This window comes from Nothobranchius furzeri, chromosome 8 (assembly GCF_043380555.1).
Source record: "Nothobranchius furzeri strain GRZ-AD chromosome 8, NfurGRZ-RIMD1, whole genome shotgun sequence".
Lineage (NCBI taxonomy): Eukaryota > Metazoa > Chordata > Actinopteri > Cyprinodontiformes > Nothobranchiidae > Nothobranchius > Nothobranchius furzeri.
The window spans coordinates 80,999,360-81,014,091 of record NC_091748.1 but is presented as its reverse complement, the minus strand read 5'-3'; the positions used below and the strand labels follow the sequence as shown (position 1 = coordinate 81,014,091).

The following is a 14,732-nucleotide window of genomic DNA, read 5'->3' as shown; positions in this document are numbered from 1 at the left end:
GGGAGGGGCTCGGAGTAGACCTGCTGCTCCTCCACATCGAGAGGAGCAAGTTGAGGTGGCTCGGGCATCTGATTCGGATGCTTCCTGGATGCCTCTCTGGTGAGGTTTTACAGGCACATCCAACCAAGAAGAGACCTAAAGAGAGGCCTAGGACTCGATGGAAGGACAATGTCTCTCACCTGGCCAGGGAATGCCTTGGGATTCCCCTGGAGGACATGGCCCAAGTGGCTGGGGAGAGGGAAATCTGGGCCTCCCTGCTTAGGCTGTTGCTCCCACGACATGTATTGTGTATTTAAATTGTAAAAACGTTTTTTTACAAGATTAGCGTCCCTAGAGGTTCTAGCAGTATAAGCTGTGCAGGATGTCATAGCTCACACATCTGCCTACTTTTGAGCCTGTTTTAGCCTGGCAAACTATCCTATAATTCCTTTTCAACGTTCATAATGTCCTCTTCTTAAATATTTAATGAGTTTTATTTTTTATTTTGACATGTAAGGCTGTGTTGTGAGTTTACCTTGACATAATTTGACCGGCGACTGCATTCTTCCATCAGAAGTGTCACAGATGTTTGTGTCATGCGACTTTAATAGCCATCCGATATATGTAAGTGTGTAGTCGAGCCACGAACCATTGAAACGGGTCACTTAATTCAATTCAATTCAAGTTCATTTCTTTAGCACCAAGTTACGCCAAGACTCATCTCAAGGCACTTCACATAGTAAACATTCCAATGTAAGGAATAAAAAGGGCCCATTTTCACCATTGAATTGACACAGTACCCTTTCATACATGCAGAGCTGCAAAGTTAAGGTTACGCCAGCTGGAGGATTCAGATGCAGAAAGCAAACTTTTGCTCACCTAGTGTTCTTCAATGCAGACATAAATAAACTATCAAGGTCTCCCGCAAAAGCTCTTCTCTCTCCGCCCAGAATGCTGGATTCCTCATGCTGAATAAAAGTGAATCCACACAAATCCTTCAAGACTTTACAACTTATAAGTTAAATAATCATATGAGATGAATGAACAAGGTGTTTAAATCAAATGTTTGAATAATCTGTGCTTAAATCAATGAATTTGAAATGAATATTGCTCTTACAAAGATCCATTTAAATCACACATCACTATGTGTTTGATTTAACGAGTTAATCACTGTTTACACTCATACACATCACAACAAGATACATATTAAGGTTAAAAACATTTTTTATCTAAAGCAGGGTTGCCCAATCCTGGTCCTGGAGGGCCGGTATCCAGCAGGTTTTGTGGTTTTTCTGCTCCAACACACTTGATTAACTGGTTGACTCACCTGTGCAGCATCTCATCCAGCTCTGCAGAAGCCTGTTAATCCCTGCTAATTGAAATCAGGTGTGTTGAAGCAGAATTAAAACTAAAACATGCTGAATACCGGCCCTCCAGGACCAGGATTGGGCACCCCTGATCTAAAGGAAGGCGTGGCTTTCTGAGAGATGTTGGTAAATACTCAGAAACGTGTCAAATTCTGATTTGCCAAACTTAAGTAGTTTAATAAAACAGGAATTACTTCCCGAGTAATTCAGTTTCTAGCGGAGTTCCGAACCAGCCAATTCAGAACAAGCATCCTTGAAACATCTCTTTGACATACAGTCAGCCTGTTTGCACGCTGCAAGCTGACACAGCCAGACGGCTTCCCAAGAGCCACACCCACTTTGGATGCTAACAAGCATTCCAGCTACTGTTGTGACCCGGAGACATCTCAAGACTGGGCGGGTCATGTCAGAGTTTAATCTACGAAATGCCGGTGCCGTGAGTTCCATCCGACTTCTGACAGTCAGGATGTGCTGGGGTCTCCGCCAGGGTTTGTAGACACAGCAGATTGTGTCTGAAGCTGTTTTATTAATAATCAACTCTCTAGTTTACAGCAGACAACTAATTCTTTTACACCCAGATTTCACAATTTTGTTCAGATACAAAGCCTTTCAGAAAAAGTTTCCTATATAAGGAACCCAGCAGGTCGCATCAAGTCACTGACTAGTGTTACCCCGGGTTTCCACGGGAGCCGTCAGCAGCACGTTACTGCAGCAGCACGTCTTGCTCGCGTAAGCTGCTGCTTGGCCCTTCTCACGAGAGGCGAAGCAGCAGGGGAGCAGCTGTCACCGACCGAGCACGAAGTCACACGAGTGACTTCGTCAGTAAACACAACAACAAGCAGGAGAAAACTACAACATGGTTTGTGTTTTATGTTCTGTCCGTTTTATAATCGCCAATACAGACCTGAAAAACAAAGGAGACCGCTAGCTAGGTGATAACTTCTCACGGGGACGCACAGTTAGTAACTGTTTTTAAAAGTAAAGCAACCGGAAGGCAGTACGTTCTTTATTCTGAAAATCTCGGGAGCTTCTCCCCATTTCCGCGTCCGATTTCCTGTCTTTCCTTCCCCAAAAATGTCAAACTTGACCCGTTTCAGAGACGTCGCGCATAGAAAATAGATCCGGCGCGTAAAGGCCGCGACATGCTGCTCCTGAGACGCGGCCGACTCGCGCTGCTGACGGCTCCGGTGGAAAAGGTTCTGTTGACCACAGCGGTTCCTATCAGCAGCTATGACGTGCTGCTGCAGTAACGTGCTGCTGACGGCTCCGGTGGAAAGCCAGGGTTAGAGTCTTTACAGCAATCCTCATACTAAGCAAGCATGCAGCGACAGTGGAGAGGAAAACTCCCTTTTAACAGGAAGAAACCTCCAGAGAATCCTGGCTCAGTATAAGCAGCCATCCTCCACGACTCACTGGTGACACACACACACACACACACACACACACACACACACACACACATACACACACACACACACACACACACACACACACACACACACATACACACACACACACACACACACACACACACACACACACACACACACACACACACACACACACACACACACACACACAAGACAAAGTAATGTGTCTATAGTTATATTGTGATGTCTTAGTAAATATTCTATTTGGTGAGAGATAAACTTTATTGTATTTATCCTAGTGGATCTATAATTAAACGGGTAAACTAGTAGTAGCACATCCAACATCAATGAAAACAAAAAGTTATTATCAGGAGAGGGAGAATGTTTAAGTGGTTAGCAGCAGTGTGCTAGACGATGGCCCCCTCCATGAGGCCACCACAGCTCAGCAGAACATCGTTGTAGCTTCTTCTGGGGAGAAAAACACTTAGAGAGAAAATAAAGTTAACAGCTGAAATAGCAGGAAATCAGAATCAGAAAAAGCTTTATTGCCAACGCTCCAGCGACCCAGAGCATAGGAACTTGACTCCGCAGCACAGCCTGACCAAAGTTACACACACACACATGTAGACAAAACAGATACAGGCAGACCACGAGAGCGACCATGAACGGCACTTATTTCATTTAGATGAAAAGGGAATTACATGAGGATAAATTGGGGGAGGGGAAGAAAAGCATACCAGAGTTACTCCCGGCAGGGCGTAGCTTTACCAAGCAAAAAAAACGCCTCAAACATATTCTGTTTCCCCAGCGAGAGCAGCCCCGTATGGCGCTCAGCCACTGTAGCCACAGGTGGGAGGGAGATCTTGGGAGGAGCGCAGAGCACATTGACACCTGCAGGTTGATGACCTCGCCAGGCTGAGGTCCACCAATCCGAAGGCAGGGGGTTAGGTCAGGTTTTCACAGCATCTGTCTGCATTCCTTCGTGGGGGTGGTTTGTTGTTGGCATCACACGGCTGCCATGGCGTCAGATTTGGATAACAAGACATTGTTTGGGTCAGGCAGAGATAATTTTCCTCTCTGCCTTCAAGTCTGTAACTGATCATTCAAGTCCTCCAGTGAAGCCAATTTAGGTTTTAAACATCTCCACACCGTCCGGTGACCCTCTCCGAGATGACATCCATTTTGCGCACTAACACCGGTATCGCAGCTAGGACATTGTCCAGCTTACGATTCACCTCGAGTAACGTCCCAGTCTGTAAGGTCTCCACACGGACAGTGCTTTCCGTGGGTGCGGGTTACCCTCCAATCGCTCCCGTCTTCCCAAATTTCCAGAAAACCAGATGTCCTCCCACTCCAATCAGATTAAATCCCGTGATCATCAGGGCAAACATCCACACATCTTCGACGTCCTCAATGGACAGCTGGGAGAGGCATACGATCTTCCACTCTTTCCAGAAATCCATCATATATCCCACCGGGTGTGTCCCTTGCGGGCAAGTGGGAGCCCCCTCCTCCGTTCTCATTGTTGAAAAAAATCTTATCAATCGCGTTGAATGACCAATTAATTAAATCCATTTCTAAAAAATAGGGTTTTTCAGGAGAAGTGCAGAGAAGCGCTCTGTGGGCAGACAGGACAAAGAGCCTTGGGAAAAAAAGATAAGGGAGCAAGGAGAGAAGCATCTGTGCTCTGCGAGTGCCAGAAGAGAGCTTCAACGCAGCTGCCCTGGGGTGCACTGACAAAGAGGCGAGGCCTGCCTTACACAGGCGCCATATGTCCCTCAGACCACCATCAGTAAGTAAGGTGGGTTAAGTGTCTTGCCCAAGGACACAACAGCATCATTTTCTGAAGTGAGCCTGGATATAACCTGCAACCTTCCTATCACTGGACAACCCACTCTATCTTCCGAGCTGCTGCGGTCCCTGTCCTTGTCATATTTATTGTTTTTCTCTGTCTGCTCTAGAATTAAACTCACCCAACAAACAGAGCACTGATATTGGCAAGACACAAAACTATTCAAGCTGAAGGAAGACATGTTGAGGCACCAATAGAGTGTGGTTAGACTGATCTGCAGATCAAAATCTTTTGCTATTTCTAAGGTTGGTCTAATTTTCTAGGCTACCACCTTTTCGTGTGACAATAATAAAAGTTATTCTATACATGAGTTTATTTAAATTACAGAGGCAATCCTCCAAAGGATGTTTATCATTGAAATTAATAGCAATGTACTCCTCTCTCTTGTTACCATAGTAACTTTCCTCTTCCTTGTCAGTATGGTTATTGTACCCTCCTCTTTGTCATTTCAGAAACGTCTGACAGGCAATCATCCGATGTCGTTGTCTCTACAGAGTCTACAGGGCTCTGTTAATCCTTCTCAATCACAGCCTCTACTGTTCTGTTTGCTACGCAGTGTCTCCTGCAGACATGGACAGTAACCCTAGAAAATGGGTGCTGAAGCCTCTGTCTCGCTTGCTGCAACCCTCAGACCTACGGTCCATCACTGGCCCTGCACCTGACCTGGACAAACAAAGTATTGAGTCCTCAGTGGTTGTCTCACAGCAGAGCAATGATTCACAAGATGTGCTGGTTTCAGTACAGCGAGTTGCCATATCTCAGGATGGGAACTCCAGCAGTGATGAGTGGCAACCCAGCAGCCCAAGCAGCAGCTCTGGTTCTCACTGTGGTTTCTACTCTTTTGTGGATGATCCCAAAAGTCCTGAAGCTGAGAAGAATGAAGTGTGGATGGTGTCACCACAGCGACATGCTCAACTTGCTACTCTCAAAGAGGAGAAGGGATTCAGACTACAGACCTATAGCAGCAGCAAGAAGCCAGAAAGTCTATTTTCAGAGAGTAATGGAGACTTGCAGTACAAAGGAGAGTCATACAGCAGCATTCGAGCAATGGACAATAATGAGGAAAAACGGCTTCGCAAGGAGATCATTCGTAGCCAAGCTCCCAGAAGGAACCCAGCAGAGGATTTGGGTGCCAGTTTGAGTTTTGGTCATGTCAAGTCCATACCAGAAGTTCCCCACTCAACTCAAACTGGTGCCATTGACGAGGAGCAGATCACCTTTGGTGCAGCCAGAGAGAAGTTTCTAAGGATGGAACAGGATTGTCTGGCATCAATCCCACGCCCCATTGAGTCCGCTAGAATACATCTGAACCCAAGCCTGCAACAATTTCCTGATGCATATGGGTCAAGGATGGTAGATATTTACTGTTCCATGGATGTAAGTGATGACACAAGGCCATTCAAAGCAGCACCAAAAGGTGTAACTCATTCTCAGAAGGATATGATAGTTTCTGAGAAAAACCTGAGAAAGAAGATCAATGTTCTGGACTCTGGTTTTACAAAGCACTTGGTGGAGGGGGCTGGAAGCTTCACCAGTGATGACGACCTATTAAACATTATTCAAGTGAGCCAGACAAACAAGTCCAGAGTGCTCCAAGAAACTCCCATTGAAAGAGAGATCCGGTTATCTCAGGAACGTGAGGAGGATCTGCGCCAGTCTCGAGGACTGAAGCACAGGAAAGATCCTGGAGAAATTGTTGAAATCAATACCAAACACATGCAACTGCCACTGACACCTGTCAGACTCCATCAGAAGAACAAAGTAAGTTTAATCTCCTACAACACATTCCAGAGGGAGAACCAGATAAGTGAGAAACCTCTGCAATGGGGACCACTCCAGGAACAAGATAGCCCAGATCCTCCACTGGAAACAGAGAATATAGGCAGAAACACTGACCCAGACGATGAGAACAAGACAACAAAAGAAAGGACAGCATCAGAGTCTGAATCAGATGTTGTAGTCCAGCCACCATGTTGTCCTCACAAACATCCTGAAGAAGTCTGGTTCTACCAAACAAACCCAACCATGTCCTTTTCTACTACGATGGACCAGGAAGCATTAGATTCATCGAAGAAAATGGATTCTCCTATTTCCCTAATGCCAGCAAGTGTTCATGAAACATGTTCTCTGTCCTGGAGGAAGAGCCTAGAGTCCACTGGGCTGCAGTCCAGAGGAAAAATCACTACAGATTTTATTGAGAAGGAGATTGAAGAAGCTCTGAGACGGGAACAAGAGCTAAGGGAATTAAGGGAATCCATAAAGAAAACTCATCAACCACTATTCTCACCAACTTCCCTGGCGGAACAAGCATCCAACATGGCTGTCAAGATGTTCTACCCAGCAGTAGACACAGGTATTTAAGTTGTTTCTGACAGTACCGGGTCTTCAAAAATTGGTTTATTTTTGTGGATTACAAGTTCAATCCTAACAACTAATTTTATGTCACTGCATTTAGATTTGCTGTTTGCAGTCTTTAAATGGATGGATGGATGGATTAATGAATGAATGAACGAATGAATAGATGGACAGATGGATGATTAATGATGGATGAATGGATGGACAGATGGATGGATGAATGGATGGAAGGATGAATGAATAAATGGACGAATGATGGGCTGCATGGTGGCGCAGTTGTTAAGCACTGCTGCCTCGCAGCACGAAGGTTGCAGGTTCTAAACTCGGCTGCGGCCTTTCTGCGTGGAGTTGCGTGTTCTCCCCATGCATGCGTGGGTTTCCTCCGGGTACTCCGGTTTCCCCACAGATCACAACATGCCCTACAGGTTATAAACTGTAAGTCGCTTTGGATAAAAGCGTCTGCTAAATAAATTATCATAAACATGATGAATGGATGATGGATGAGTGAATAGATGAATGAATGAATGAATGAATGAAGAATTGGTTACTTTTAACAAATGATCAATAATATGTGATATTCCATATATATCAATCTGTTTGATCTTTTAATATTTGATTGATGATGAAACTAGGTAAGTTGGGTAAGACCAAACACGTCAAAGAGATAGCTCAACCAAGCAGCACTGAGATCTAACAAGACTAGAACAGACACAAGATTCTTATCTGAGGCCATGAGAATATCATTTGTAACTCTCACTAATGCAGCTTCAGTGCTGTGATACTCTCTAAAACCAGACTGAAATTCCTCAAACAGAGCATTAGTGTTTAAATGCTCACATACTTGGATGGCCACTATTTTCTCCAGGACTTAATGGAAGTTTAGACATTTTTTAATGGTTTTAAATGGTTTTATTCCTTTTCTTTTTACCATAACTGCTTTTAAAAAGATTGGTTTTAACCACTTTTAACTCCGCTTCCTTTTAATAATTTCTTTTTATTGGGGACATTTTAACTGGGGTTCAGACTGTTTTTTAATTCCTGATGGCTCCACTCACCTGCAGTCCTGGGTGTGACGGATGTCAAAAACTTTCTCAGAAGGTTTTGGAGCTTGAGCAGAGGATCTCCACGCTTAATCAGATCCAGGACCATGAGCGGGACGTGGACATCATCCTTGGCCGTACCTTTGTCGCGGCCGACAGCGCACAGACTCCATCCTGTACAAGCCCGGCGGAACCGTGGTGGATGGACCCATCGCTGGACCTCCAGGCAGGCTTGGGGCGCCGGAGTCCCATCAAGCCCCGGACTGCAGCCCGAACCCGCCGATGAACCGTCAACTTTACCCCGAACCCACGAAGGGACCCCTCGGCACAGAAGTTCCATTGCTGCAGTCCCAGGGAACCGCTGCACAACATCCAGCAGGTCCTGGATGGATCCTCTGCTCACCCAAAACCAGCCGACCCGCCACCCAGGACCCTAATCATCAGAGACTCCATCATCAAACACGTCAGGATGAGTGGAGCCGTTACTCACTGTTTTCCCAGAGCGACAGTCATGGACATTTCACAACAGATCCCAGACCTCATCCTGAATCACCCAACAGTGAGTAAAATCATCATCCACGCCGGCACTAATGACACCCGCATGCAGCAGTCTGAACTCCTCAAACATGATTTTACCCACCTTTTTAATCCTTTAAAAAACACACAACTGTGTGTTTTTATCTCTGGCCCAATCCCCACCGTCGACAGAAGAATCAAACGTTTTAGCCGGTTTTTATCTCTGAACAATTGGCTTTCCTCTGTCACTGTGCAACACAGCATTGCTTTTATTGACAATTTTAACATTTTTGGGGGAGGAGGTATCTGTTTGGGCCAGATAGATTCCATTTAAATAGAGAAGGAACTCGCACACTTTTAATGAGCCTGGCCTGTCCACGACCACCTTTGTCCAACACACCAGCCCCAGCTTCACACCTTCCTGCCCCCTGGTCCAGGCACCTATGAACCCAGGTCTGTTTTTAACAGTAACTCACATATCGGACTGGACCTTTTCAAACCACTCACATACCTGTCATCAGCAGAGAGCGATCACACAAACATAAAACTAGCCGATCCCACCTTAATCATCTCAAACAGTTGTCCAGAGTCATACAGTTCCCTCATCCCCAGCCACTGTTAGCATGGCTCTTTTAAATGTTCGCTCTCTGCTGAACAAAACTTTTATTACAAACGACCTGATTTTAGACAAGAATCTTCAAGGTTTATTTTTAACAGAGACCTGGTTGAGTTCAGATGCTCCTGTTGTTCTCACAGAGGCCTCCCCACCAAACTTTAACTTTATTTATTCTACCAGGAATGGGAAAAAGGGAGGTGGAACCGCTTTTATATGTTCTTCTACCCTTTCTGCAAAGCCTGTTATTTCATAATGTTAACACTTTTGAAAATAGAGCAGCTGTTTTTAACATTCCTCAGATTTTATGTGTTACAGTTTATAGTTCTCCGAAGCACAGCGCACTTTTTATTCAAGAATTTTCTGAGTTTTTCTCATTTCTGCACAACTCCTTCGATAGGATTACTTTAGCTTGTGATTTTAATCTACATGAAGATAACCTTTTAGACCCTTTAGCCACAGAATTTTTAAACATCTTGAACTATAAGGATTTTATTCAACATGTCGCACAGCCGACTCACGACAGAGGACACACCCTGGACTTGGTCATCACGTATGGGTTGTCCGCCGGTGTGTCCTCTGTCGTGGATTTAGCAATCTCTGATCATTTCTGTGTGTTTTTTTAACATCATCAGTATAATTCAGCAGGAGACCTCTGTGAGAACTGTAATGAAACGCCATCTAACCCCTGAAGTGGCTGCTGGTTTTCTGGAAGCTTTTGAAAAGATTCCTCCTATTAATTCAACTGCCCCCTGTGATCTTATTCTCGATGATTTTAACAGTAGACTCAAATCTACTCTGGACTTGCTTGCCCCATCCAAAATAAAAAAAACTAAAGTCAAAACATACATCTCCTTGGAGAAATGAAAATCTAAAGCAGCTAAAGAGAACTTGCAGGGTGGCAGAGAGGAGATGGAGAAAAAACAAGACCACAAGCAAATATATAATGAACAGTTAAAATCATACAATAAAGCAGTTAGAGACTCCAGAAACAACACAGAAATAATTCTAAAGTACTTTTTTCTACAATTGCTAATATTCTAAATAGTGGTTCTAATTTTTCCCAGAAAACCCCTAAAACACTCTGTGTGAGGAGTTTGCAGCCCCCTTCAGAGGGAAGGTAGACACCATCCGATGTAACATCCTCCCAACGTAACGTGGTTTTAGACACATCAGAGAGTCTACCTGAGGAAACACTGGACAGGTCTGTCCTGGTTGAAGCTGAGAGTCTAGATCAAGTTTTCTCCTCAGTGAGAGCCACCACATGTGTCCTGGACCCTATTCCCACAAGGTTTTTTAAACACGTCTATGATTCTTTTAGAGATGAGGTTTTAACTATGATGAATGGCTCCCTTCAGACGGGGTCTTTCCTGCTGCTTTTAAACGGGCGGTGGTGAGGCCCCTGCTGAAGAAGAGCAATTTAGATTTTAATGATTTAAACAATTATCCACCGGTGTCCAACTTACCATTTTTAAGCAAAATTTTAGAAAAGCTTGTTTTAATTCAACTCAATGATTTTATCAACACTAATGATGTCCTAGAGAAATTTCAGTCTGGTTGTAGGGTGAACCACAGCACTGAGACGGTGTCGGTACAAGATCTGATCGGGTGCAAGATCGGCTCGGGGTCCTTCGACTACCGATGACGTCAAAGTACGGCAAACCCACTCGGACAAAAACACTACACATCTATACTGTTGGAAAGAATTTAGCAGTTTCGTTATTAAAATAATGTTTCTTAAGACGTAAGTTTGTGTTTATAATGGTATTTGTAAAATAAAACACTATATTGTATTCATAATGTTGAACTCCTCTTTGAGCACATCCCTTGAAGGATCATAGGTATTAGCAACACCTGTGAAATTGTCTTTGCAGGAAAGAAGTGTGTCCCATTTATTGAAGTATTTTGTGTTTAGAGTTTTTGACGTCTTGTCCATGCGTAGTTCAGTTACGCTCATAGCTGCTAGCCAAAACTCTGGAGTTAAAAGTTTTCTGGCTTTACTAAAATACCTGTCTGTACTTATTTGATTGATGGTAGTTTTACTTTCCATTAGACTCCAAATGTAATCATTTGGCACGTTTCTAATTCATAATTTGTAATAACGTAATCGGTGATATTAGCATTAGCATTCCTATGGGTTTTTCCATGTATATTAGCATTGTGCTAACCACTCGCTGCCAAATTGCAGCCTTTGCGATTAGAAAATCTCTTTTGTCACATCGCAATTTAATTGCACATGCAGTTAATCGTTCAGCCCTAATATACATGCAGCTCTATGCTAAAAGTGTATTTTCAAAGAGTTAATGATGGATTTCTTTGTAAAAGTTGTTCATCTTTCCAACAGAAAGATTTGCCTGGACCAACGTAACGTGATAACAACGTAACGTCATGACGTAATTCCTTAAGGTTCAGCCAATCAACTACTTTGACGTCATCGGCAGTCGACGGACCCCGAGCCAATTTTGCACCCGAGCAGATCTTGTACCGACAACGGCCCTTCTGAAGATTTTAAATGATTTTAGAATAAATTATGATGTCTGGAGTGCAACAGTAGCCACGTTTACATGCGCATATTTAATCGGATTGAACGCCCAATCAGATCGAAAATTCTGCATGTAAACATGTCAATCGGAATATTCTGATCCGATTCGGCCTGATCGGATTGAAATTTCAATCGATTGAGAGAGGTGGTTTATTCCGTTCTTCATTCCGATTGACGTGCATGTACACAGCCATTCGGATTGTGGAGGTAAAATAATGCCCACTGCGCATGTGTGCAACAGTGAGCGGGCCTCTCCGCGGTCATTTGGACTGCCTGACTTCAAAAATTATGGCGTAATTAACGAGCGGCGGCTTTTAAATCCGGCGACAAGCCGTCCCGTTTCACTAATATTTAATTCAGAACTTGCATTTTGTGGAAGTAATATAAAAATCTGATTATTGCACCAATCACTCGACAAACATGTTCAAATCTGTACTGGAAGTACGCAGGTTTATTGCGGGGGTTGCAGCGCACGGATCCCCGTTTCTGTCAGCAGGTGATGGAGACGCGCTTGTAAAGAACACAGGATAATCTGGGTTTTACAGACCTGATTGGAGGCTGATGTTGGGTAGGAAAACGTCCTCGGTTAAATACTCTGGACAACAGTAAAGTCCGTGTTAGAAGCTCGTAAACGCAGATGACCTGAGATACGGTTTGTTAATGATGAACACAGGCTTCTAAACTTTCTGAACATCTTCTGTTATTTTGTTTGAACAGATTTTTCTCAACAGTTTCGGCTGATTGTCACATGTTATTAATAATAAGCCACAACAGAGCTCAGTAATAAAACATGAGTCTGACCCCCCCCACCCCCCACCCCCGCTCTGCGCCGCAGCACAACAGCACAGCTGTCACTTCAGACCCGCGGAACAGCTGATCCAGAGGCAGACATAACCCTCCCTTATTTTAATCAACAATAAAATGCAGCAAAGCATAGATCTGCAGTTATTCACTGAAGAAAACGTAACTTCTATGAGCAAAATAAAAATATTAAATTGAATAAATGGATCAGGAAAGCAGGAAGAATAGTTATTTCTGATTTTACATTTTTCATTTCATTTCATGGCGTTTGTTTACAATTTTTCTTTCGGGAAAGGCAACTCTGCGCATGCTCAACCTATTTAATCGGATTAAATGCTTGGTGCATATGTACGCACGGCATGATCGGATCATTTCAGTTCGTGTCCATGTGAACAGAGATTCGGAAATTCCGATCAACCAAGATTTCAATCGGATTGAGGAAATCTGGCACATGTAAACGCAGCTAGTGTTGGTTCTACTGGATCTAAGCACTGCCTTTGATACAGAGGACCACACTATTCTTTTAGCCCGCTTAAAACAGATCAGCCTCTCTGGTGCTGTCACGTCTATCCAAAATCCACAGCTTTACACTTCCCGTCGACAACTCCTTAGTTTCCCCCTCCCCTCAGGTCAAGAGTCTGGGTGTCATCCTCGACTCCTCACTATCCTTCCAGTCCCACATAAACAATATTACCCGGTCTGCTTACTTCCATCTACGTAACATTAACCGCCTACGCCCCTCCCTCACTACTCACTCGGTCGCCATCCTTGTCCACAGCCTCATCACTTCCCGTATTGACTACTGCAATGCTCTTCTCTTTGGTCTTCCTCACAAATCCCTCCATAAACTCCAACTTCTCCAGAACTCGGCAGCCCGCATCATTTCCAGAACTCCCTCCTTCCACCACATCACACCTGTTCTTCAGCAGCTCCACTGGCTCCCTGTCTCTTCCAGAATCCAATTCAAAATTCTGCTACATACATTCAAAGCCATCCATAACCTAGCTCCACCGTACCTCTCAGACCTCCTTCATCCTTCAACCTCCACCCGTTCCCTCAGGTCCTCCTCCTCCATCCACCTCTCAGTCCCACCTCTCCGTCTGGTCACTATGGGGAGCAGGGCCTTCAGCCGCTCTGCTCCCCAGCTCTGGAACTCACTTCCTCCTGACCTCCGTAACATTGATTCCCTCACTCTCTTTAAAACCAGACTCAAAACTCACCTGTTCCGTCTAGCATTCCAATAATTACTCTCGTTGCTCCAATCTGTCTGTTTGTTTTATGCTGTTTTATCTTTTATTGTTGTGTATTTTATCTCTGTAAAGTGTCCTTGAGTGTTCAGAAAGGCGCTGTTGAAATAAAATGTATTATTATTATTAATACCTGTTAGATGTCATCCACTGGTATGTCCCGGTGTGTTCCCTTAGGTAAGCTGACCAGGGACTAATAACAGTGCCCAGGTACATGTTGAAATCTTGCTGGAGCTGTGCTTTCTCAGTGCTGGGACCAAGCCTCTGGAATGAACTACTGGCTGACGTGAAGCAGGCCCAGTTATTTGAAAGCTTTAAGTGCCGACTAAAACCTCATGTTCTCACTGACATTTGGACATTGAGGTTGGGATTAGGTGGGAGGCTTCACTCTAATTATTTATTTGATCTGATTTCATTAACAAGACTGGTCTGGAATGCTAAAACTGTACTTGGGAATTTTTTATGGTATTTTATTGGTTTTATGTATGCCTGTTTTTATTGGTGTACAGTGCTTTGTTTGTCCTTTTTGGGCATGTAAAAACTCTTTAAGTGATCTCACTTCTTATTTTCCTCGTTTTGCCAAGCTCACGTTCAACCCAGCTCACAGCTCATGCTAAATGACCATCCTATGGGGAACAAACCAGATTTTTCAGTGGAATAATTTTAGCGGCTCAAAGAACCATCATCCTTCTTGAATCAACTATTATTATTTGCTCCATCCACCACTCACTGATCAGAGGTGAAACCATCTGCCAGAAGCCACCTGGAAAGTATTTTTGATCAGTCGTGAGTATTCTATAGCCTTGGCTGCCCGACTCCTCCTCTGTTTAGTTCTGCACAGAGAAAGGGTCTGGGAACTCTCCTAGTCAAATCCCCCCCCCCCCCCCCCCCCCCACACACACACACCCATGAGAATTCGAACAAAGCCAATCAGCGCTGAGCAGCGTACGTCACACACCATAATGCTGAGTTTGCCATAAGCATGGCGACTGAAGCGGAGTTCGCTGCGGCTCTTTCCTTCTGTTCTAAGTGACTTGAATGTCTTTAAAA

The 14,732-nt window shown here is 44.2% G+C and overlaps 2 protein-coding genes across 10 annotated transcripts in view; one reads left to right on the top strand and one right to left on the bottom strand.

Moving 5' to 3' along the window:
- The window catches only part of LOC139071602 (spectrin alpha chain, non-erythrocytic 1-like), a 337,529-nt gene that overhangs the window by 216,049 nt on the left and 106,748 nt on the right, over positions 1 to 14,732 (bottom strand). The gene's annotated exons all lie outside the window — the stretch shown is intronic.
- misp (mitotic spindle positioning) overlaps positions 1 to 14,732 on the top strand; it is a 57,348-nt gene that overhangs the window by 13,370 nt on the left and 29,246 nt on the right. For 5 of the 9 annotated variants that reach the window (XR_011521449.1, XR_008559998.2, XR_008559999.2 and 2 more), the window contains 2 exons: positions 5,021 to 6,921; positions 7,985 to 8,522. Coding sequence is in view for 3 of the 9 variants with exons in the window: in XM_054734936.2 (XP_054590911.1) it covers positions 5,139 to 6,921 (1,783 nt within the window). In the remaining 6 variants the exon portion in view is untranslated. The remainder of the gene's footprint in view (positions 1 to 5,020; positions 6,922 to 7,984; positions 8,523 to 14,732) is intronic. The other 4 variants (XR_008560002.2, XM_054734936.2, XM_070554399.1 and 1 more) reach the window with 1 other exon arrangement.